The sequence below is a fragment of the Seriola dumerili genome, unplaced genomic scaffold, assembly GCF_002260705.1.
Source record: "Seriola dumerili isolate Sdu_G_001 unplaced genomic scaffold, Sdu_1.0 BDQW01000367.1, whole genome shotgun sequence".
In the NCBI taxonomy this organism is placed as follows: domain Eukaryota; kingdom Metazoa; phylum Chordata; class Actinopteri; order Carangiformes; family Carangidae; genus Seriola; species Seriola dumerili.
The window spans coordinates 529,028-554,896 of NW_019174622.1; the positions used below are offsets into that span (position 1 = coordinate 529,028).

General features: G+C 41.6%; 1 protein-coding gene across 1 annotated transcript in view; it reads right to left on the reverse strand.

Annotated features, from left to right (window-relative positions):
• cadm1 (cell adhesion molecule 1) overlaps window positions 1-25,869 on the reverse strand; it is a 352,639-nt gene that overhangs the window by 107,962 nt on the left and 218,808 nt on the right. Inside the window, 1 exon segment of the mRNA XM_022760846.1 lies at window positions 7,470-7,487. Coding sequence (XP_022616567.1) covers window positions 7,470-7,487 — 18 coding nt within the window.

Below are 25,869 nucleotides of genomic sequence, written 5' to 3' on the forward strand. Positions count from 1 at the left end.
CTTTCCAATACCGAATCACTGTAGCGCCCAGGCTGCCCTGAAGAAGTAGCACTGCCTGTAGGGCGTATTATTAACCTCTTGTATTGTAAATCTATCGACGGCTGAAGCTCTTGGCCGGACTAGGTAAACAGCTTTTAATGCTAATGTTCGCTATGTAGCGATAGCAAAACTTACAAACAGCTCTTTTAACCTCTGTTTCACAGCCTGACTGGACCCTGAATTCACACCACACTGGAGATTCAACGGTGTGAAGGGCATTGATCTGAAGCATTGATCTGAAGCTAACAGCAAGCAGACAAACAGTCTTCAGCAGGCTGACTACTATCAGAAATGATATGGACCAAAGTTGTTTTCAAGGACACTTCATGGCAGGGTGGATTACACTTTAGAAGGAGGCTGCCCGTAATTTAGGATAGTAGTGATATAGTGTATATTATAAGAGAAGAGGAGAGATTTTGAGGACGACCCAAGTCAACAGTTCACGGCCATTTTCACTCCCAGTCTCTCTTTTGCAACTCCTGTGTAACATGCAAGGTTCTGTGTTTTCTAGTTTCACTCCACTCCTGCACTCCTATACTTTCAGCTGCTGCTACAAATTAAACACTACTTTTCATGTTATCATGGTCTATACGACATGATAGAGACATTACTTAGTGCTTTTTTTTTTTTTGTCAGTGGATCTGTTTTAGCCTAAATATAGGAGGAAGAATGGTGAAACAAAAAGAAGCTACCACATGAATTGGTTAGATGAAGAGTTACAGGCAACAGATGCTTTTCTGTGAAGTAGTGAACCTCCAGCACATCCAGCCGGTTGTTGGGTATGTATACCCCTCGTGCCATGCATGAATCAAAGCTCTGATTGCAGCCGCTCAGGGGCAAGGCTCAGCTAAAGTATCCCAGCCATACTGAAAGGAAGCATTAGTGACATTTGTTGCTTCTCCACAGTTGTGGCAGCTTCACTTGAAAATGCAGGAAGAGAAATGGGTAACATACAAATAATACAATACTATTCTTGATGAAATACTCATTGCATTATCAAGAGAACACATGGCAGAGGCCTTTGTGTTAGAGAAATGCAAGTCTGTAAGACACTGTTGAGCAGTTGTTTCACATATTTATGGACACAATGGTGAAAAATGAACACTGAAAACTGACATTTGGCGGTCTCAGGAGATAATGTTAATAATGGAGTGAAAAATGTCAGCGGGTGTGTTGTTGGTCCACAATCAAAAACATTTATTAAGACACCATTATGCCTGTTGACTAAATGTGGTGTTGATTTACATACAGAGAGTCACGGAGGTTTTAGATGCTCATCTCTGGGAATCAGATGTCTCAACACTTTTGATACGCAAATCAAGAGAACTGTGGCGATCAGTACACAACAAGTGGATAATCACTGGATCGGGGGAGGAGGCCAGTCGTTGTCTAACATTTTTCTTGTTAGCAAAGGCCCACTTAGGAATTTACAATGAGCCCACAGGTCTGGAATAATGGAATCAAAATGTGCCAACGGGGTCAGTGAAGACTGAATTCATACCAGGCATTACGATGGCATGACACCCAAACGGTGATCTAAAAGAGGCAAAAAAAAAAAAACTAAATCCAACATAACTGCAAAAATCTGTGGTAATTCTCTGCAGGGTCAACACTGTGAGGGACCCTTTCACATTACATGTAATGTAATCATTTTATTCAGTTATAATATTAAATAATATTGATCCATGCAGATCTAACAATCAAAGTTTAATGTAGTCAGAAGCCGCTTTTCCACTGGTCAAAGAACATCAGCCTTTTGTTGGCAATGGAAAAGGGAACAATCGTCATTCTCACCCGGGTCAAATGACTCTGCAGTAGACGCAGGTATCTATCAGCTCCGGCTCCGATTGGCATTGATGTAAACACAACCTGCTACTTTTCGCCCCTTTTCCTGCTGTAACGTCTTTCAGATCACAACCACTGTAGACACACCTGTCACCTGTCCAGCACGGTGCTGTTGTACCAGCTGCAGCCCCGAAATGAGTTTTAAGAACACACAATCACAGCTTCACTGCGTCTCTGCGTGTGCGCTCTGTAAAGTGCATGTGATGACATTGCTCCCTGCAGTTGTGTGTGTCCTCAGACTGAACAGAAAGGCGGGCTCGCCAGTGGAGGCAGGGGTCAATCGGCTTTCATTAGTGGGTTTACACGCGTTTAAAAAGACCCCACTTATACTCGCTAATTTTAGTTTCTCTAGTTTCTGGCAGGAAGCTGTGACCAAGAGTCAATACTGCAACACTACAGGTTTTGTCTGCTACTACTTTTTTTTTTTTTTTTAAACTAAAACTTCTGTCTCCCTTGAGAGTTTCTTTGCTCTCGCTTCACTTCTTCCATCAGGAAATAGCTCATGAAACTTCACTGAGGAGCCTCCACCACACCGACTTTAATGATACAGCAACAATGATACCACAATAACCTCACACTCATCAGAACCCTTTGGGAAACAGTCCTTTTGTTTCTTGATTTGTGTATTCGAATGCTAAAATTAAGTTTCCCCCTTTCTCTTGGTTCTCGATTTTAAAGAAAAACCCTGGAAACAAAATGATTTGAAACCGGCCGAATCAAATCATCCTTATAGTGGAATCATGTTTTGTCACTTGTTTGGAGAAAATAAAGTTCTTAGTTGAGGTAACAAGATGGAGAATTTTGCTGTGCACTCTTGCTGGTGGTGTTTCAGGCTGGATACCTATGACTCCTATGTCAAGTGAGGGCTACACCCAGTTGTGATGATTTAATTAAGACAAATAATTGAATCATCATAAAATGATGGAGTGAGACCCTCTGTTGAGAAATTACATATTATTACGTTTGTTGATGAAGGAATGAATATCTAACAGCACCCCACACTGTAACTATCAGGCTGAAGTTGAATTATACAAAACCATGATTACAGTATATACCCATTGAACCTGATTTGATTCATAATTAATCATCTTCCTCTTTCATTTGATGCAACCATTGCCTGGGATGAAAAATCCTACTCACTCGCTCTTGTTGCACTCTATGAAGCGAGACGTTGACAACATCAACACTGCTTGGTTACCGCGTTGACATGTTGTAAATAATATTACTACATATGTACGGATGCCAGTTACAGCGGTATAATGTAGATTTAGCAAATTAAATCATTTGTTTTTTCCCTTCAGGTGGGGATCATGAGGAGCAAGAGCAAAAATGTATTTATCTGGAAAAGTCAAACTTTATTTGTTTTTGTCATTTTTGATAGATTAATTAGAAAAAAACACATATTTGTTACAGCTATGCCGTTCTCCATGATGATGAAGACGTGTCTGTGGTTAAAGTTTAACCATTTAGATTTTATCAGACTCTCAGTACCAGATCACATGCTCTGCCTGGAAAGCAAGACACCCAGGGGACCACAGTCTGAAACACTGGAGGAGATGCAACAAGGAGGTGTTAGCATCTTAAGCCGTACTGCAAGTTGTCATGGATAATATTATTGAGTTAGACTTCTTATATAAATGGAAATGTACAGACATAATTTGCAAGTGGAAACCAGTGGCGGCTGTGCTGTAGGGTTGAGTCCAGTTAGACTAAGATAACCCAGGAACACCCAGTAATCTGTAGCGACTGAAAAGACTGACTGTGAATCTGTGAAAACCTTCAACACAAAGAATCTAACGGTATTTTCATAGGTTTTTAAAGGTTTTAAATTGTAGTTCTATTCAATTAGGGTTCATTCCTGTGAGGAATGACGTCCGATTGGCTAGTACTTGTTGTACCTTCTTGAGTTGGTTTTGGTTAGGTTTAGGCAGGAGGAGTGATGATTGGTTGGGGTTCGGGTAAGAATAGCAGGGTGAGCCAATCAGAGGCAGAGGTCATACCTTTAATAATAATAATAATAATAATGATCCTTACTCCCTGAGGTCCAGCAGCAGACGTTAACTGACAATGTGCAAACACTTCTGGCCTATTTCTGCGAGAGTGGTCCTCGCCTTCATGTCACTGTTTATAACACAGGACATTTATCCTTCGCTGGAGGGGCTGCTTTAAAATAAATTAAAAGTATACCCACTTCTCCAGGCACCACTACACCACTGACCAATCCCGTCAAAAGTCAAAAACCAGCAATAAATTGATCCTTCTGACAATTATTGTCTATCCAAAGCCAAAAGGCTCCAAAGGTTTCATAGAAAGAAAGAAAGAAAGAAAGAAAGAAAGAAAGAAAGAAAGAAAGATTTCTCTGCGAACCCTCAGAACAGACACAAGCAGCGAGTCGAACCTGTCTGCTCCCTGTAAACTGTAATTTCAATCTTAATTTTTTTTTAATGGTGCACATTCATTGTCTTAATTGTCTTCCTCTTGTTATAATAAAGAAGTAGTGGTAGAATATACATTTGGAAGTTATGAATGAATTATTTTTAATTTGCTGGAAACTGGCAAACTGTAAAGTTTTGACCTAGAACTGTTTTATCTATAATACTCAAAATTTTATGATTTTTTTTTTAAATCATAATTTTATTCATTTCACTACTTGAGAGGTTGAATAAACATTCAAAACGAACCCAGTTATTACCTGAACGAATCTGAGTCAACCGGATTCAATGTGAGCCAAAAAAAAAAAAAAAAAAGAAAGTCTGCATCCTCAGCTCGCAGTTTGGCTCAAAGCAGCTCATGTATTGACAAATGTAGATTGCAATGCATTGGACTGGGGACTATTGACATTGCAATAGCAGAGACACATCCTGTGGGTGGGAAATTTGCTTGGTGCAGTGAGAGATGACCTTGCTGAATACATATTCTGAAGAAACGCTGTTTGAGCTTCAGTAGCTTGGGAAATTGAACCTGTGTTATAAAAGAAAAGCATACAGGATGACAAGCAAACACTGTACTCGTGTGACTGATGCAGTCATTTATCTGAGCCGTACTCTGCATGTGTGCGTGTGCATGTGTGTGTGTGTGTGTGTGTGTGGCTGCGCACAAGACAAACGCACATGTTTCTGTGTGTTTAAAGAGCCTCTCTGTGCACACACGGATAAGACTCCCAGTGTTTAACTGCTGCGTCCTTCAGCCCACCTCCATCCCCTCATGTCTTCCATTCTATTGATTGGCATATACAGCCAACATGAGTCACCCACGCAGGAGAAGAGAAGTCTTGTCTGTGGCGGCAGGTCAACTAAGGAAGCAGTGACCTTTGGCCCAAATATGGTCAATTCTCAGAAGTGTTTCCTGTAGGGAAGACGAGGAGACGATCTAGTTCCAAATCCTCAGTCTCAGCTAAAGAGTCTTGAATTTTGAGTTGATTATATTAATAATAATAATAATGATGAATGTACAGTAAATTACATTAAATTGAACCTATTGCTAGTAAACAAGTACATATATGTGACAAATGCAAATGTTGTGTTTGTTCTCTATCTTTTTGTTTCTATTAATTTCATTTCAATTTTATTTCTTGTAAATTTAGAAAACACTTGGCACACGAGCATGGCCCTTATTCCAATGTGAGAATAAATAAAGGGAAATCAAAATGCAACCCTAGAGTTGATTTCTATTTATTCAAGCCAAAAGAAGCCAACTTTAGCTTCTTTAATTGCCTCACAATTAACTGTAAGAGTGTAATTAAAGTGACTGCAGACTAACAAACTGTAAGAAATTAAACAATGCCTGACCGGACTAAAAATGGCATTGATAATGAATACAACTTTTGAATATTTCCAAAAAAATTAATTTCACACATATTGTATTTAAAACACTTTTTATGGGTTATGCTGCCAATATTGTGACATGACTTTTTCTTCTGCTTCTGTGAAATACTGCAATCACTGGCAAATAGTTCAAAAGGGTACCAGAGCCTGATTTGGCAGCTTACGCGCTCATTTGGAAGTATTTCAGTCCAACGCAATGCAATGCAACAGAAACATATATTTGACAATGGGCCTGAAAACTGAGAAGACAGCTTATTAGAGAGTGTCCCAATTTGGATCAGTCAAACATTTCTTTAGTCTTTGACAGTTACAAAAAAAAAAAAAAAAAAAAAACACTGAGAAGATGAAACAATATGGTGGGCACTTTTTTAGTTTTCACATTAGAATCAGATTGAGGCGATGATCGTCACTGACGGTGCACGTTGGTGTGAGTTTTGTGTCGCTCCTGCGGAGACCGCCGCTGCTTCGCGGCGGCAGCATAGGGTTTGTGACCGAGAACAGGCCTGTGAAGGACTGGGCTCCGTCCAATCAGCCCCAGGGGAGGATGTCTTGCTGTTCAATTCTAATTCATGTACATATAAATAACTGTCGCTGGCACTGCTAATTGGATTAAAAGGCTTGGTAGAGGAGAGACAGGGGAGAGCGGGAGCGAAGGCATTTAAAAAAGCAGCATGATTTGATTTACAGCGCATTTTTCTTTTTTTAAGGGTTGACTATGGAAGCCGATCCTGACCAGGTAAAAAAAAACACATATACATATACATCTATAGAACAAAAGAACAGTGGAGGTTGCTGAAAATTATGCTAATTTATGTATGATAATTTGCTAGTAGCCTATATGTTTGTACAGTACATACAGTGATTTCAATGGACAGAGGAGCTGAGAAGTTTTTTTCTGTTGCTGGAGCCGCCACCGGCTGAGAAAGATCAAACAGGTGTGTACTCTCGGACAACATCTCTGGGAACGGCCGTGTTAGAGCCGTGTGTCACATTTCTATAACTGCGTTAACACCGTGAGCACCGCTGCCTGTCCAAACATGTCCTGTCCTTGGTTGTCAGCGGCAACATCGCTGCCATTCCTAAACATGCTTGTTCCTCAATGATTGAGCTCGGTTTATGCGACATGAATGAGTTTGATTACAAACATTCAGATCTTGATCTGAAGGGCAACATTAATATCTCAAGTGCAACACTGAAAAGCAATACAGGGGAATAAATAGTGGAACTGATATGAACAAACAGCTGTGTCAGTAGCAGCGAGCCCGCTACACAGATCCAGCTCGAGCTAAGAACTACAACACAGTGTATGTGCAAAAACAAAAAGCCCATTATTACTGCTTACAAAGGGTTTTGTTCAAAGTTTTGTCATTTTGAGCAAAATGCTGTTTTGAATAAAACTCCTCAGATCATTGAGCTCTGTCTCAGCACTATCTGGTTAACTGCAGTGTACACCGGGAAGCTACAGCTAGGGCATGTTCAGAACAACGGTAAGATGTATCAGTCAGCGGCAAATGACAGCAGCATGAGATCTGGAAGAAATGGACTGTGGAGAACACGAGAGTGAGGCAAGACAGAAATCTAAATGTGAGAGAGGAGGAGTGAAACTGAGATGGAGAAAAGATTGCAGATTAGTCATACGCTATACAGAAACACTAGACGCTGAGAGGAAGCATGTCTCCAAAAGAGACGGAAGCTGGAAAGCCGGACAATGGAGAGAGGATGAGGTGAGGAGAAGGAGAAAGAGGCGTAGGGAAGGCTTACCTGGGTACTGTGCAGCTCCTGTGGTGGTGGAGGAGGAGGAGGAGGAGGACAAGTGGGAAGGTCAGGAAGGAGAGAGAAAAAAAAACAGAAACGGAGGTTAGCATTCAAAGCCCCATTGAAACATAATTGTCCCCATTTGCCCGTGCATAGAGGCGCATGCTTGTACAGTACAGGACCAGGAAGAAAGCAAAGAAAAATTTTCTTCTTCAAAAAAGAAGATCATTAAAAGAGCACAGCTGATTTGAGAAGCAGCCAGTTGTTTAAGTGTTTAACTTTTTAACTCACAAAGCCAGATTAAATGGGCTGAAAAAAAGGCTTGGTCAGCTAAAACCAAACTGTTGTGGAGAGAATGACATCGTGTGCAAATGTCTTTGATCTATATCTGGCTTTGGTTTCATACCAGACGTCACCACAATTACAAACGTTACAAACTTTAAACGGTGATAATGTGATAATGATGTCATCGCTGTTCCCTTGCACGGCTTGGTGGGTCGACACGGGAGCAGAGTCAGCTCAGGTTAATAAATGTATGTACTGTATTGACAAAGAAATTACACCATAAGCAAAAGTGTGAGGTTGCCAAGGCAACAAGAAGAGACTCAAGGAAGTCCCTGCTCCCTGCCAAGAAAAATTCCCAGCTTACCCCCCCCCCCCCCCCCCCCCACCTCCCAATACAGACACAATTAGCCAGTTTTCAGTTTCTCTATGGATTAATGAGAGTTTGCCAATCACACAGCCTGAGTGTTGGCATTACACAGCAACAGTTTGACGAGTGGTCCTGCCTGCAGTGGTTCCGTCTTGTTGTTTTACCAGTTTACACGACAGAGACACATCGAACCGCGTCCTCATACTGGTGAGATCAATGCCACTCCGTGGTGTTTAATAGGTGATGATCGATGATTCAGTCTGACGCGGTTTGTTGTAAGATTCCATGTTACATTCTGTTTGAATATGGGTTGCTAGGATTCAACAGGTTATGCTGTAAATTATGTTGGTATATAATGTTTTAAAATCTTGTTATATATACACACACACACACATAACCGGTGTCAGTCGGCTACAGAATATCGACACTCTGTCAGTAAACCATGTGAATAAATGAGCGGAAACTGGCTAAAACTGGATAAATCAGTCTCAACTGGGACATCTGTATGAAATCCAACATTGCAGGGATAGTGCAGCGTTGGCCCTCAGTATACAGTCTGGCATCCATTTAGGCCCCCATCGTTGAGGAACATTTTTCAGCCAAGTAAGCATCAGGATTCCAGCTACGAGGCAGCTTTTGATTAGAAAACCTATTTCCTCTTCAACTTTTGCCAAATTTCAATCATGGTGATATTCTAATTACCATTATCCAGAGCAAGAAAGAGAGGCAGAGACTGAGTGGGTGTGTGTAAGTGAGGGAGTAGAGGAGTGAGAGGGAGGCAAGTCTTTGCATGTAAGCCGGGAAAATCAGAGGAAAATGAAGCGTGAAGATCAAGCGAAACAAAGAGAAGAATTCCTTCTCTTTTATATCCTGTTACACAGCTCCATTTGTGGTGAAGATGTATCTTGCTGAATCGCTGCTCATTTGCTTTTCCTAAATCCTCTGGACATGTATCTCTGCGAGCTGAAAGGCCCCAGCATGCTTCAAATAAACTGATAATGTGTCGTCCGACCGCGTCGTATATAGATATTACATTCATTTCCAAGCTACTGCATTAATTTTCAAACTGCTTAGTGTTTAAAGAGCATAACTAATTCAAATTGATGCAATCTGAACACAATCTTAGAAAATCTCTGACAGAAACTGTCAGTTTCAACAAAATATTCAGTCTGTTTGACAGCGGCTGATGGAGTTTGACAGCCTTCAGTCACACCTGAGAAGCTTTTTACCAAGGGTACAAACTGGAGTGCTCACCAAAAGAGTAAACTGCTGAGTTATAACAGTCTCCCAGCATAGCATCACTTGGTCCCTGCTTAAGCATTCAGCTATGGCACACAGGAAGCAGAGTAACAAAGTGCTTCAGAGAGCCACACAGTCAACCCAGGCCACCCTCGACTTCAGGTTCATGCAATGTGATGGTGTGTGTGTGTGTGGGGTGGGGGGGGGGGGGGGGGGGGGGGGGGGGGTTTGCCTCTGTGAGATTACACAGCAATAGGCGAGACGTGGAGCAGCTCTCCCCGTGTTAAGTAAATGGAGAGAGGGTGAAGAATAACTGCACCGCTGCTTTGCCCCTTATGGGTCTTGCGGGAGCCTTTGCTATCCCACCCCGACCCACAACCTCCAGAGGTGAGGTTAAATGACAAGGACTGCAGAGATGCATTAAACATGAGTCATTTGGACAGAGAGCTGGACCACTCCAGAGATGATAGGGACATTAACCAGGGTTTCACCAGGGCCTGAGCTGCATTTAATGAAGGCCTCCACTACCTCCCAATGTCTCTCTCTACATTTGACTCACAGCCAGGGAACTAAGTAGCTCAAGAAAAACACTGCCACTACTTTTTCTGGCTCCAGTTGTCTGATTTTCTGCCTCTTCCTCTCTCTCTATATTTACTCTCTAGCCTGACAGAGTCTCTTTGTAGTGAGCGGGGGCCAACACCAATGTGAAGTTCTTGTCAGGCACAAAATGGTCGGCAGTCATGCACAAAAATGTAAGTGACTGGAGCTAAAAACGTTTTGTTCAAACTATTCAAAAGCATAATACAATAGAAAGATAAAAGCTGCATAATAAAGGATATAATATTTTTAAACATCACAAGCATAAATACAATTATAATTTACATCACTAGTGAGTTGAAGGATAATCCAATTTTATTTTTGTATCTTAGGGCCAATAATACAAATAATAATACTTGCTCACGAGCAACTTGACACGAGCAGCCCCGACACTGTAAGCAAACTCTCGTGTTAGCCAACAGGGGCTGGAAGGAAAAGCAAAGGCGAGAGGCATTAAGTTATTACCCTGCCTGGCCATTGTAAACATCCAATACAGTTTACAGGCTACCTCACTGGTTGGAATTTGACCCGCAGTGCACAGCGTTCCTGTGGAGTGAGGGATTATTAAAGACATTTTGTGGCACACAGACGTTCGCTTTTACCTCCAAATAAACGATTGGCTTGTTTACAACCTGTCTGCTGCTCTGATTGGTCTCATTATGAGCCCTGCTTGTGTAAATGTACATACAGACAAATGTTCTGCCCATTATCAGATATTCAGATAGATATAGATAAATGGGAAAATATGACAGGTTGGTTGACAGGAGGTTGGTATAAACCCTATTTATTCTTTAAGCCATTTCTTGCTTTACAGATGATACTGCCATGAAGTATTCCCATAGAGACAATAACTCTGACCATAAACAAAAGCCTGAGTGATTTCAGTTTTCAAAATAATGTGTTTTATGGTTGAATTCTGAATAAAGTATTTGTCTTAGTCATAGTTCTATAAACAATGTGTTATTCATCATAACTTCAATGAAAGAATGATTGACTGATGGATGACTTCAACCAATTTCCTCTTCTCTATGTGTTTCAGTAATTTCTTATACAAAAGACAACAATTGAAAGCCCCATTGCAAACATAAAGATATAATACGTCACTTTTCCACATTAAAATGTCTGAAAATGACTTGACATTATCCCAAATGTTTCCAGCAATTCTCCAACCTAGAGAAATACGTGACTTTAATCACGGTAACAGTCCGTGTCGTGTGGTCGACTGTCAGCGGCGTCATATCCGCTATCCGCATGCGTCAGCGTTGCGGTTTATCTAGTTTTAAGCCACATTTCAACAATGTATTTTAACAGGATGAAGGATTTTAGTTATTGGACGTCCGTATCTTAAGTCATCAGGGGAAAAAGCTGAGTACATGTTAGACAGCTCTAATATCCAATTTACATGAAATCTGAAAAGTAGCTGCTCGAGTTGTTAGGATGTCTTGTTTTGGGCCGAGGACGGACAAACCAAGACCCCTTAAAAGAAAACCCTATATATTAGTACTTTACTATAGTAGTACCAGTGTTTTATATGGCTCCACCAATGAAACACTCAGCATTTGTGTAATGGCCGCCAGCAACCAAAAATGAGCCAACCTCACATAATAACAACAACCAAAAGGTCCCAGGTGTTATGAGAGTGGTCTAGAAAAACAGACATAACAGCCCGGCTTTCATCTGTATTCATCAGGTGAATGAAGCCTGGACACTGTCCTCTTTGCTAGAAACACAATAATAACAATGGCTTCCTTCGACGCAGCACGGCCGCGCGTTTCCAAGCGCGTCGTCTTCAAACGTAGCTCTCGGTTAATGGCCTGGAACACCCATTCAATGTCTATCAAAGAGGGACGTTGCTGGGATGGATGCACATGCTGACAACCTCCCTTCTCCCTCGCTCCTCCATCGCACAAACACAAGCAACACTGTGTCCCCTTCACACTCCTACCAACACACACACACACACACACACACACACACACACACACACACAAACACATACAGAGAAGCCCTCCCTGCAGTCAGTTTAAGTATAGCAAGGAATAATGTGTTGATTAAATCTGTGATCAGCTGCCTAAGGGGCATGAAATTGGACATGATGAGTGTGGCACATTAAAAACTAATTATCAATAGCACCAATCCTATTGTCTTTCTTTTTAACAGCACGAAATCAAGTGTGGAGAATGGAACACTATGTGCTTATTCGCAATGAGGTTGCAATCACACCTTGACTCGCGCGTCATTGAATCTTTTTGATAAAATATGAATCTAATATTTAGGGGCAAGCAGATTTTTAATCTCCACATGTCCGCATGAAAGCAATCAAATCTACTCCGCTGTCCTTTGGCCTGTGTCTGACTTTCTGATTCTAGAGATTCACCTCGGAGAAAAAGGTCTGGTAACGTTATTATAGAACGATAAAATCCACAGAGAGAGGTCACAGGAACAAAATGTTGGACTTTTAATATGGGGAGACTGCTGTTCCTTTTCCTGTTTCCTACCGACAACAGATGTGGATTTATTCTAACCGTGACCACGATGCTTCTGCAACCTTCGCCGCATGGGCATCAATCACTGTAGCCACGATGACGAAGGTGCCCTACCTTAACGAAGAAGTAACTTTAATTCAAACCATGCTCGTGCTTATTTAATCACATGGCTCTTCTTGACTTACTAAATGTTACTGGACTGAGAGGATTACTTCTTGTTAAGAAAAAAAAAAAACTTCACATCAGGAGGTTTCTGACACTCAAAATATATAATATTCACATTTTACAGGTGCTTCTTTTCCAATTACTAGAATCGGACTACAACCACAAATCGCTGTAAAATACAATGCTAACTGTGACATTGCTTTTGAATTTGATAAACCGTGAAACTGGACATGCTGGTTTGTAATTTATGTTCTTTGTGTACCCTGTTGAAACATGCCAATATCAACACAGCTCCTTGCACTTCTTTTTCTTTTTTTTTTTTGGTCCTTCTGTTGTTTGGAGATTTGTAAACACGTTTTCATTCAATTTCACTGCAATTCTGTCCAATCCACAATATTCCTGCAACAGTCTTTTACCCAAAGTGCAGTGATTTCTTGAATTTGTGTGAACTTCCTCAAATTACAGGACTGTCTCAGCTAAAAGAATGGAAGCTGAAGGAACTAGGATTAATAGAGGAAATGTGAATGGTAGGTCAGGTTATTAAGTCACAGTGAAATTACTTTGAGGGCAGTTTTAATTATCAAATCAGTTAATTGACCTCAACTTAACTCACACTCTTTTTTTTTTTGCTTGTAGTCTCCTCTTCCGGATGCTTGCAAGATGGCACCTGCTGTTGTTGCTAAGAGACTTGATGCAACCGTTTCTATATTTCATCAACAACAATGTGCCGTGGGACAGAATCTACAACTTGTCTCTTCTCGCCGACAGGATTTCTACTCAGTTATGCACTGAACTGTAAAGCAGCTGTCATTTGATGTGACCTAAGAGATATAAACACTCCCTTTTTTCCTTCTCTCCTACCTCCTTTTTTTTTTTCTTTTTTCCTCTCCTTGGATGTTGCTCACTCATCCACTCTCCCTTTACCTCCGGCTGTCTCTGGGACCCGGCGATTAGAGTGCTGGGTGCTGTCCTGCTGATAAGGCTGAGAAACCTCCCTCCCTCTACCACCAATGGCTGTGTCCTCAGGGTGCGGGGGAAAAAAAAAAAAGAAAAAAAAAAGGAGCCCTGGGTAATGTCCCCAACACCCCCAATCCTCACCCCTTCTCACCATTCACCAAGTCATGGGTGGTGGATGAATACGCTGCCTTGTGCATCTCATGACTTTGAACAGATAGGCCTGCATTTTCATGGTGGATAAGAGCAGCCGGAAAAATGAGCAAAAGTAATGCAGCTCAGCTTATAAGAGTGTAACATTATGCATCAAAGGCCCTTTTTATGAGTGAAATTTTACATTCTGGAGTGTGTCTTTACTGTACCATCTGGTAGATTGTGTACACTCAGAAGTGAAAATGTAAGGCAAATGTTGGTGCTCAAATGTGGATAATTTCATTTCATGAGAGCCGCTATTGTTTAAACGTCCATCCAGCTGCCGTGAAGGGGAAAATAATATATACATATGTGCTCACTGAGAGCTTTATTACAAACACCAGACTAACACAGCATACGTTCCTCTCTGCGCTCTCCAAACAGCCTAATCATGCATTCTTCAAGGTGTTGGAAATGCTCCTCTGGTCCATGTTGACAAAGATCAGCTGCACATTCGTGTTGCGATTCTCCCGTTCTACCACATCCCCTATTGGATCCAGATCTAGTGTTGCGGTCTTTTTCAAACCCAGCAACAAACGCACGCAAACAGAAACGTCAAAGATGGCACAGACAAACACAAGGAAGGCAATCCAGCACATGCAGCTGTATGCAGTGAGGAATGTAGAGACACCGAGTAAATGGCTCGACGCAGGAGGGTCAGCACCTCAGGTCAAGACCCAGCAGCGCTCACCTACACCTGAAGGATAAGGGGCGCTGATTTGAGGACAACGGCGTACATATTTTAGATAGGGAGCACATGTGGTTTGAAAGAGTAGTGAAGGAGGCTATCTGTGTTACAGTGAGACGCCATCCTTCAACAGAGGAGGAGGTCTACGACACCACTTATCTCCCACCTACAATGCTGTCCTTTCAACCCTTCCCAGGAGATTTAACAACCATTCACACTCGGCCTCGTGTGACTCCAACGACTCTAATGACTGTTGTTACAACAGCCAGGAGCACTAACGAACCAAGTGACATCAATGGCGTTGATAACAACCCCGCAGAGATTAAATACCCGGGACTCCCCACCAGTCAGTCCGAGCTGAAGAAATCTATTGGTCGAGAGGTTAAACGTCTTAAAGTATCTACAAACAAGTCCAGTTGCCCTCGATTCAGGTCTCCTTGGATAACCATGACTGACTGTAGGTGACTGAGAGTCTTCACATACAAGTGGTGATGGGTGGAGGCCACTGAAGTTCACCGTGATGTGACGTGGAGCATTATCCTGCTGGAAGACTGTGGTATTCAAACCATGATTGAGGTGTAGGGCGTGCAACAGTTGTAAAGACTGGTTGTCGCCTTTCCATCACCTCCAACCAGTCTGCCATTCTCCTCTGACCTCTCTCATCATCAAGGTGTTTCCTCCACAGAGCTGCAGCTCGCTGGGCGTTTTTTGTTTTTCGCACCAGTCTTGAGTAAAAACTCTAGAGAGTTGTGTTCGAAAATCCCAGGAGATCAGCTGTTTCAGAAATATTCAAACCAGCCTGTCTGGCACCGATCTCACTTCAGTCAAAGTCACTGAGATCACATTTTCCCCATCCTGACGTTTATTATACCCTGTGAAAACTGACTGACCAAACCAGAAGTCTTTGATCCTCCTTTGTAACAGATGTATGATCAGCTTTAATTGTAAATTGTGGTGTTGGATTGCTTAATATTTTCATGTTTGACTTATTTTCTATTATTATTATTATTATTGTATTATTTTATTCTCCTTGTCTTAATGAGACAAAATGTTAGAGACTTTCTGTATGAAGAAATCTGAAAACCAAGAGAAAGTGCAGTCTAAAAGAATACCAAAGAATAAAGTTCACAAACAACTAAAGTAGTAATCTCCTTAAGAACAAGGTTAAGTGTGTAAGGGATGTGGAAGGTTATTGTGCCTCAAGGTGTTGCTGTTTTCTCTGGTCAATCATAAATAAAAAAAAAGAAATTCTTAAGCTGAACTTGACAGCACAAGTGAAACGTCGAAAATAATAATCTGAAACAAGAAAATTTCAAACCACAAAAAATTTTTTTTATAGTAACAACCAAAATATTACTATGTCCAAACTATCTATCTATTCAATGATGGATTAATAAGGAGAGGAAAACCTAATCCTCAAGGTATTCTAAAGAAAAAGACTTGGCCTGGCTTATCTCGGGGGTCAAGGAAGGTCCACAGCCATTAATTTTAAATGAGTGGAATGGATTTGTGGTAATGGAAACCCAATGGCTCCAGACAGCATTGGGACTTTGTGGTGTGAAGATACCAAACGGCAGTGTGATAACCTGACCACTCAACTGTATGAAGTGGAAGAAGTCAAGAAACCGATTTGGGTTTTTCTGCCCCCCCACGCACTATGAAAGTCTTACACGTAATGCATTAGAAATCTATTTGGAGTCATTGGCGTGTAACGGAGCAGAGGACGCAAGGTAAACTCTCTCTCTTGGTCAAAATACTATCAATCTAATTTAAGGCTCCTTATTGAACACAATAGCAACTGGCCATGCCTGTAAAACAACTCACCTCGTAGGAAGGAAAGACCAGTGACAATTATGAAACTGTAAAGGTCAGGAGTTTTGGTATGGAGAATATAGTCATCTCTGATATCTGTGGGTTTTGGGGGGGGGGGCTTTTGCTGGTGTTAAACTGCTCACGTCTATGTGTTTAGACAGTGTGACAAAGGACCCTCAAACATAACACTATTTTTCACAGCAACAGAAAAGTGTGGAGTTCATAAATGCTACTGTCAGTTCCCACAAAAAAAAACAAAAAAGAAAAACATATTTTGCTTGCTCCATTATCTTGTAGATTTACAATATAAGGCTGACTCTATTCACTTCACATGCAGCTAGTTCACACCTTGTAAACTGTGAATGCAAAAAGCACTCTGAAAAATATGTTCACAGCTTCATATATTTCCCATATGCCGCCATAAGGAAGGCTACTATTTGAGAAACATTAGAAGCATTGTTTAGATATCAAGCCAACAGGCTGTAGTTGACAGGAAACCCAGACTCCATTTTTTCCTAAATGAATGCGGCTGTAACTAATGCTATTAGATGTAAACACGGAGAGGTCTGATATTGAATAGATAATTGCCCTTTGACTCAGGACAGGAGAGACAAATGATTGGCATGTGTAATGTATGGCACTACTTCAACACTAAGTGAGGTTTTCAAATGCTAATTTATAAAATTAGCTAGCAGTTTATTAGATTATACATGGTCTGTTGTATGTTCAGTTCAGTAATCAGAATTTATTTCATAATAAGATAGATGCTGCGCCCATTGTTGTAAATACCGGCTGCACTGTATGTAGCTTTATCTTTCCTTCCTAGCAAGACCCACACGTTGTTTTGGGTTTCCTATGCAAAAGGACACTAACAAATGTTGTTTTTGTCGACCACAGCTATCAAACCATCATCACATTTAATGGTGAATATTTTCAATTTCCCTACAGAAAAGAGAAGCCTAAAACACGAGGAACTGCTTATTGCTCGACAGTTAATTCATATTACAGCTTTAACTGAGCAACAAACAGATACTAAGCAACTTGAAAACTTCCTATTTTAAAATCGGGCAAGTAGTTCCAGAGTCCATCCTTCTGTCCATTAGCTATACCAGCTCATCTAGTAGCAGATCACAAGGGGCTGGAGCCTTTCCCAGCATGCCTTTTTGTGAAAGGCAGTATGTCTATTGTGAGTTGTTGTTATTGACATCACTGAATGACCAAGATCTGCACAGAGGCAGAGATTGCACACTGACCCTTTCAGGTCCTTTGGTAATGAGGGTATAATATATGTGTTTTTTTTTTGTTTTTTTTTGTAGGTGGGGGGGGCAGGGTGGGGGGTGGGGGGGTGGTGGTGGTAATGCAGCAGTCTTCCAGATTAAAATGCCCCACTTTGAGCTATGCGGCTTAGAGGCTATTACACCACTACTCATTCGCTCCCACCTTGCTTTTTACTTAATTGAATCAGCCAGTCCCCATATCAGATATTCCTTAACGGAATACTGAAACCTATCCACCCTTTTCCTAATACCATTAGGGGAAGTGGGAGAGCAAGATGGATGCTTTAATCCTGCTGGTTCAGAGCACACAAAAGGAGAGTGTGCCCTGCAGTCAGACATTAGCCACAACATTCACTGCTGAGCCACAATATTCTTCCGAGCAGAAGACTTGCCCTGTCACTGCCTGACCGAAAGCTACAATAACAAGAGCTCATTTCCTGTAGACAACCTAGCATGTAAATAACAGAAACAGTAACTCATTGCACTGCTCGTTATAGGGGGAAAGAAATAAATTACTGCAACATGTTACAGTCGGCAGCACCTTATTTCCATGATGTCTGCTACAGTATTTTATGAGTCCACATGGGGCAGTATGTTTATGCCATCTGTTCATGAACCCGCCAGATATGCAGGAATGCATGTCCAATTTGACACAATGGTGATGCAGATGAATGAGGTTCGGGCAAGCATCCTGCTGCTGAGGTATTCTTATTTCCTTACCTATTTTCTGCTGTGTCAAACTGCGGCTAAGCTAAGGTGAGGTCCATTATTTCTGGCCAGCTCAGGCACAAACTAATCCTCTTATTTGGGAGGTCAGCGCCAATCATTATACAGAGGGGTGCCATTACAGTGTACACTCCAGTGAGCTGATTTTCCCCTTACATATATATATGACTCAAGGGACTGCTCTTAGTCCCCTCTCTAATTTTATCCCTCCTACCTCTGCTTCTCAGCGCCCATCCTCCCCTTTCCCTCTCTCTCTCTCTCAACTTTCCCATCTCTTATCAATGACCTTCTCAAGCCCCTCTTTGCGTTTTCATTTTTTCACTCTCCCACACTTTCGCCCTCGCATCTCTCCTTTCCCACCCTCATTTTTTTTTTCAGGATGCCCAGAGTGGCGTATAATTGAATCTGCAGAGAATGCATGAGCAGGAACAATTAGCTCAGTCACTCAGAATGTGGATATAGCTGTACAGTAGGATAAACAGAATAAAAAAAGGAGGAGCGGGAAGATAAGCCTGAACTGTATGGGTGCCAGGACAAAGAGAAACACGCGGCTCACAAAGTACACACAATTTTGTTCCCACCACCCTCAGACAAAGATGGGATGATTTCACTTTGCATTGCGTGCATTGTCTTTGCTGTCATACTGTTCTGCTGAGAATAAACCACATCTAAGCAGGTTTCTGGAAAACCAAGACTAGGAGTCTGCAGTCGTACTAGCAGCTCTGAGGATGTAACGCTCGCTGTAAAAGCAAATTGATAAAAGTCCAAAGTTTGTTTTCGGTGCCTTGAAACCAAAAAGTTAATGTAGTGTAGTCTCGTCTGTGGTTCCCCGATGGTGGAACAAGCTACCAAATGCTATCAGAGCAGGGGCTTTAACAATCTCTTCAAGACTCATCTCTCTTTGGGAAGCTAATATCTACCTAATATCCCAAAATGCCTAACTATTACTTCCTACGCACTTGCGGCCCACTTTTTTTTTTTTTTTAACCTGATCTCCTGATCACCAAATCTAAATGAGAAGTTCATCCAACAGTTCTAAATCCATTTTACATAAAACTAAAAATGTGAATCTCATTTTCATAAGAAAAAAAAGAAATCAGGGTATCACCAAAGTCATGGCGATCCATCCACTGTTGACCATAAATGACGATCCATCCAACAGATATTGAGATATTTCAGTCTGGAACAAGGTGATGGATCAAACTGACCGACACTGCCATCCCCAAACAAACCGCTACCGTGGTGAAAAAAGCATCTCTGCTGACTTCATACACAACGGCAGCATCATGTATCTTTGTTGTACTGCTTCATAAACAGCAGGTGATTTATTTTCATCGACTGTATGGTTTAATTGCATGATAAAAGTGCCTTTATAAGCAGAAGTACTGTCTGTATCCCTCAAGTCATCATCACAGATGGGGCGGCAGCCTGGGTCGAAATCACACAATGATAACAGCCCCTCGGTCCTACTTAGGTTGTTACGTAAGTGCAACAATGCATGACTCTGCTGAGTTTATGAATATGTAAAACAGGCGAAACAAAAAGAGGCACTTGTCTTCCAGAGAAAGGAAAAGTAAGGGGAAAGGCTTCTCTTCAGTCTAAAAAACTGTATGTCCTGTTCTGTGTGGAGCTGACACCAGCAAAGAAGGACCATAAATACTTCATAAATACCAATTACCTCATGAAGCAGCCACGAAGAAAAGAGCAGCCATTTCAGCCAATTATGAGGCTTCTCTCTCAAAAGGGTGGAGAAAGACGACTCTTCCCTTTCAAGACTTCCACTGAAAGGAGAAACCTCTGTCATGTTGCAGAGCTTCAATAATGTTTCCCTCCACCTTCATGTCAGGGATGAAAGGCCCCAAATGTCCTTTGAGTGAAACCCCCAGAGGACTTAACATGCATCAATAACATTTCCATCCTTGAAGATGTTTGAGGGGGACTACACATAATCTTCTCACAGACTTTGAGGTTCTGCTCACTTCCTGTGACTTTTATTTACCCCAGTCTCAAAGGTCCTTTCTCGCCACACCAAAGATGGAGATAGAGGGAAAGAGAAAAGAAGAACAAAGGAAAACAGAAGCAGGGAAAAGGCAGAGTCACACAGCACATTGTGGTGAGTGTCGCCCGCTTAAAATAGGACAGCTGCCTCTTGAAGGAGCCATCATTCTTCATAGGGGTAGCCTGTCTTCATTTCCACCCTCGGCAAAGCACACGGGGCTTAACACACTTACGTCTGAGGATTTGCTGCACTTGAAGGTGGCAGCAATTCCCAAGACTGCAGGGGGAGGGAGCACTGTAAAGCCACCCCGAAAAAAAAAGCTAACCGCTTTAACAAGTTCAGATGAGGCAATATCCTGACCTCCTCCGATTTGCCAGAGCAAACTTTTGGTTCCCAGCTAGGTTCCAGTGACCGCGTATGTGCAAGGTCAGCAAATGATGTAATTTGATGTATTTATCACAAGATTGATGAACCCAAAACGTCCATCCATCCATCCGGATGTTTGCTCCAACAGTTTGCTCGTAGAGACAGACAAGAACCACGGAGAGAAAACTGTGGATGACATAAGACAAAAGTCCTCACCAACAACTGATTTTAGGGACAACACAATTACACAGCACACATCTTAGACCACTGGCTCGCCAGGAAGCCTCACGAAGAGCCATTCTATTTTTTCTTTGACAGTACAAGTCCTCTCAGTCTGTAAAAAAAAACAAAAAACTGCTGAACATGAGTCTGCGGTGAATTCCCAGTCTAAAATACCAACGCTAGGCTCCCAGAAAGAGACAAAACTAGCACACATTCAAGAACAGGATGGGAAATGTGGGCTATTTTCATATTTTAAATAAATTATAAAGCAATTTGAGAATTTTTCTCTTGCATTTGCTTCTCTACTGTACGAATGAAATATGTACATCCGAGCAGGAAGCGTCACCCTTGGATGCTGAAACCAATGCAGTGAGTCAACGTTTCCAAGAACTTTTAACAGTAAATGTCACTTTGTCTTATGTGTCTTATTTGTGATTTTGAGAATAACTGTTCCACGAAGAGAAACTCAAAGAGGGGCATGTTTGATGACATGTCTCTGCTAGCTTGCCCTCCTCATTTCTGACCAGGCTCCACCTCCTTTGCCCACATTTTAGATTTTGTTGGTGCATTAGCTCTTCAGTATTTCTGCAACCACACCAACTCCCAGCCTTTACATTCCTGTGAGTGAAGTCAGTTGCATTAGGTTCAAAATTTGGACAAAGTCTGTAAAGAAAGTTCTGTCATATAGAGATTTAATCGACCATTCATCCATAAATTATTCATCCAGTGGCCCAACCCTTGTCCAAACTCTACCTGAGACATCGAATCTTGAGTACAGGGACTTGGAGCGGCTCCAAAATTGAATCTTTAATTGTCAGCTTTTGCTGTTAAGTGGCCTCCCTCATGTTCAAATTAAGCTTATGACATTCAGCTACAAAGCAGTGATTATGGAGAAAAGGTCGTCTGCATCATCTGGTCCCTCAAAATGACACAGTGAGTCATCTGCAGCTGAACAGTGACAATCGGGATGCGGAGGAAGAATTATTTGTGTGAGCTAATTAAAGAACTTGAGACACCTCACATCCTACACAGCAGCAGGAACAGAGAGGGATGGACAAGAATAAGATATCCTTCACATGTGGCAACAGTACAAATCAGCTGACCACCCACACAAACTGCCCCTTCACTCACTTCAACTGAGAGCATATACTTCCCCCAAGAAGCTCAGTGGAACTCGGGATACTGAACCCAGAAACTGGAGCACTAATCTTTAGTATTTGGGGGATGGTGGTCACTATGATATCTCTTCAAACCTGACTGACCTAAAAATAGGACAGTTGAATAGTTGGGTCTTCAGAATCCAATGGCTCTTTGAAGAGAGGCGATAGCTGTATCCCTACTTTGAGTGAGGCTAATTAGCTCATTGACATTTTGCCTTGTGGCACCTCCTGGCGTGGAGTATTTAGCTTTGAACCATTATTTAAAAAAAAAAATAAAAAGCCGAAACACTTTCCAGCTCAACTCTCAACTACACTTATTAGTGTAGCAACTGAACAGATAGCAAAAGGAAGTTTTTATATTTTAAACTGGTAACAAGACTGAAATCTTAACATTTTCCAAACTGGCAGCTAAAATGAAAATGAGGCCAGATAACAATGAGAATGTCAGAGAAAATAATAATAATACATGGTCTTAACCAACCCCAGAACACCATATTGCAAGGCAAATTACTGTCGAGATGACTGCACAGCCAGATGTGGCTCTCACACTGCAGTATCACAGAAAAAAAAGCGCCGGCATATGCTCCACACTGAGGATAACTTAACTGGTACAGACCTCTGGTAAGCGGATTGAGAGAATTCCCTAAGCATATAACGGCCTACTTCATACAATATGGCGAGGGTATGCTTGGACCGCAATGATGAGCCAACATAGTCACATGATGGTCTGTGATAAATTAGCTGGGGATCTATGGTGCAATAAATTGTAGCAGATCAAGGGAGCGCACAGCGAGTATAGTTTGATAGGACATGCTTCATCCTTCAACCACACTTCCCATGATGCTACAGAGACCCGATTCGTCTTGGGCTGTTAGGAATGGCAATAATATTACACGTCTGACTAGTTGGTCTCAACGTGGGTGATTTGGCAGTTTATTGTTGCTTTTTTTTTGTTAAGTGCTGAGAGCATGAGCAAGATGCTGTTCTGCTGAATGTGTAGGCAAAGCCGCGTCTTGAGAAATTCTAACTCCACATTTGCAACAACAGCTGAAAAAGAACTGCAGGGTAGTGCCAACTGAAACTCTTGGGCCAGATACAAAACAAACTCATTAATGGTAGGTCCATCTCTGACTTTACTGCTCCCGGGTGTGGGATCAATACGTCTGTGTCCTCAATTGCATTTGGTCCCTTGGCAGAGTTGAACAGTGGACGACGTTTTCTAATTTACAAGTGAATTTAAATTATCCTCCTTTTTGCAGGCTTGCAGTACAGCGGCCCTGAGAGCTCAACCTGCCGCAACTTAAGAAAACACATGCAAATAGATAAAACACAAGCGAATTCAGAAAACATCTTCATCCAACGTGCTACTTGCAGCACGTTGTTATGAGTATTTGCGGCGCAAGCGTCATCAAGTTGACAAAGATGTTTTCTGAATTTGTTAGTGTTTTGTCTATTTGCATGTGTTTTCTTAAGCTGCAGTGCGTTGAGCTCTCAGGGCTCACATTGTGACCACATCGAGAACCCTGATCTCATCTCTTAAACTTGGGCATTTTGATCCCCCAGGAACATACTCCGTCAGCCAGCATATACGAGACACTTGCCCCAGCTGGGAATTCACACCCAAGTACAGGTCAATGTCAAATTACAGTCCTCCAGTTACTCATTTGGGGCAGAATCATCAAAATAGAAAACAAAAAAGTTCAACAAGCGCGCAGATATTCAAACGAATGGATTTCTGCGGCAGCCCCTACAGCTGACTCGGTCTTTATTTCTTCACGGAGCTCTCACACATTGTCTCTCACTATCTTTTGTCATCCAAGGTAGAGATATGCACGAACACAAATGTTGTCAGAGCACACAAACATTGCTGTAACTGATGCTCACAATGACATCCTCTTTGTTGATTAATCTCTGCTCTGAACGTTGTCAATGGTCTCAAGGGCACGTCAGCGCTCGTCAGTCAGTTTGGAGCCTGTGTGCAATTAATCTCTGCTGCACTACAGCCACTTGAAGACAAAGTTTAGTGTTTGTTTAGACACACAGACGAGACTGTTTATCCTCCCTTGATATTGCAAGATGATCAACACTGAGTCTACATTAACAAGGTTTGGGGGATTTTAAAAGGTTTAACAAGTTTAAATTGTTTTAATGTGTTTTTATTGAGTTTTGTTTGGTTGCAAAGGTTTGAGCAGAGAAGCTTCAGCACACAATCAATTGAATGTGCTTGCCAGTGATATGGTGCTATAGATTTATGACACCATAAATCTATAGCACCTCAGATCTATGGACCTGATGTTTGCTGTGGTGCTCATGCATGCTAGCCTGTCATTCACTTGGGTTTAGGGAACTCAATACGGCAATATAGTAACATGTATTCATTTATTTTCATGCATGTAGCTGTTTCTCAGGCTCTTGCACAATCCCTCTTACAAAGCTATAATTGGTTGTTTTTTTTGCCATCCATGACCACAACACCAGCCCTATTTTAGTCATAAAAAACAATGGTAATATTGGCAGCAATTCAGAGGTTTGGAGCCAGGTTAATGATAAAAAACAAGTACCGTACTATCAATGCTCTCAAATACATGTTGAAGAAATAATAATAAAAAGGCTTGAGTGGCTGTGGTCAACTTTTCATTTTAATCTTGCAGTAATAAAACTACTAAAAAACTCCCATGAAATAAGTTGTAGCCTGCTCTCTGCTGACACGTTGTTAACTGTGGACACACTGGCTGAGATGACCTCATGTTTCAGCTTCATATGAAATAAATGTACTTCCGCTAACTTGTTAACTGTGCAGCTTGTAGTGCTTATGTTGGGCGGTAATCAGTATAGCTTTTCAGTATAAGTCAATTAGAACTGCAAGTGTGTGTCTGGCTGAGTTTATCTGGCTGTCCGGTAATTTATTTTTTGCCCATGCTGATCACATAGACCAGTGACAGAGATGTTGACTGTAGGCACTTAGTGAGGAGCAGCAGCCAGAATGAGCAACACTGGCTGTCACAGAGGCTGCCAATCGAGGCTGTCCACACAGAGACTGCTGTACACCTGCCATTCTGGCATATTCTGCATCCTACTCTAATTCAATTTACCACTCAAACCCATTTCAGAGCCTGTCACACATTTCTGCAGCCCAGAGGCAGTTCGCATCAAGAAAGCCTGAAGGGTGTTGGTAGATACTGTGCGCTATCAGGTGTGTGTGTGTGTGTGTGTGTGTGTGTGTGTGTGTGTGTGTGTGTGTGAGTAAGAAAGAAAAAAAAAAAAACATAACCCTGTATATTTTGGGTGAATCTATTCAAAGAGGCCTTGGTTTCATTAGAGAACAGATTAAAGGAGAAAGTCAATACTCAACAGCTTTGGATTTAAAGCCCTACTTACAAAGGCATTAAGATTCCAGGAAGTGATAAAAACCATATGAATCCTGCTTCTTTTGTTAAAGGGAAAAAAAAGAGGGGAGTTGACTACTGTAATTAGATATGACCTCTGTGATTAGCTCGCTGTTGATTTGACTGAAGTCGTTCATTTCTTTCATTGAGCATGTCCTCGTCAAGCGAGTGTGGTTTATTTGAAAATCTACATCACGAGACATACGAGATCGCTTCAGGCAAATACGCACATTTAAAACATCAGCCAAAATAAAAGCAGAGCAATGCCTGGAGGTGCATTTTCATTGTGGTCCTCTGTGATAAGCGGGTACAGGAGGGAGCAGCCGACAGGCAGACACGGGGAAAAAAAAAATTAAAAAAAATCTATCACTCAAAAGCCTAAATGACAGTCGAAAATATCCACTGAATACATAGTTATAAACAATCAAATCAATCAAATGTTTTGTAGTGTGACAGAAGAAAGAAGATGACACAGAAGACAAATG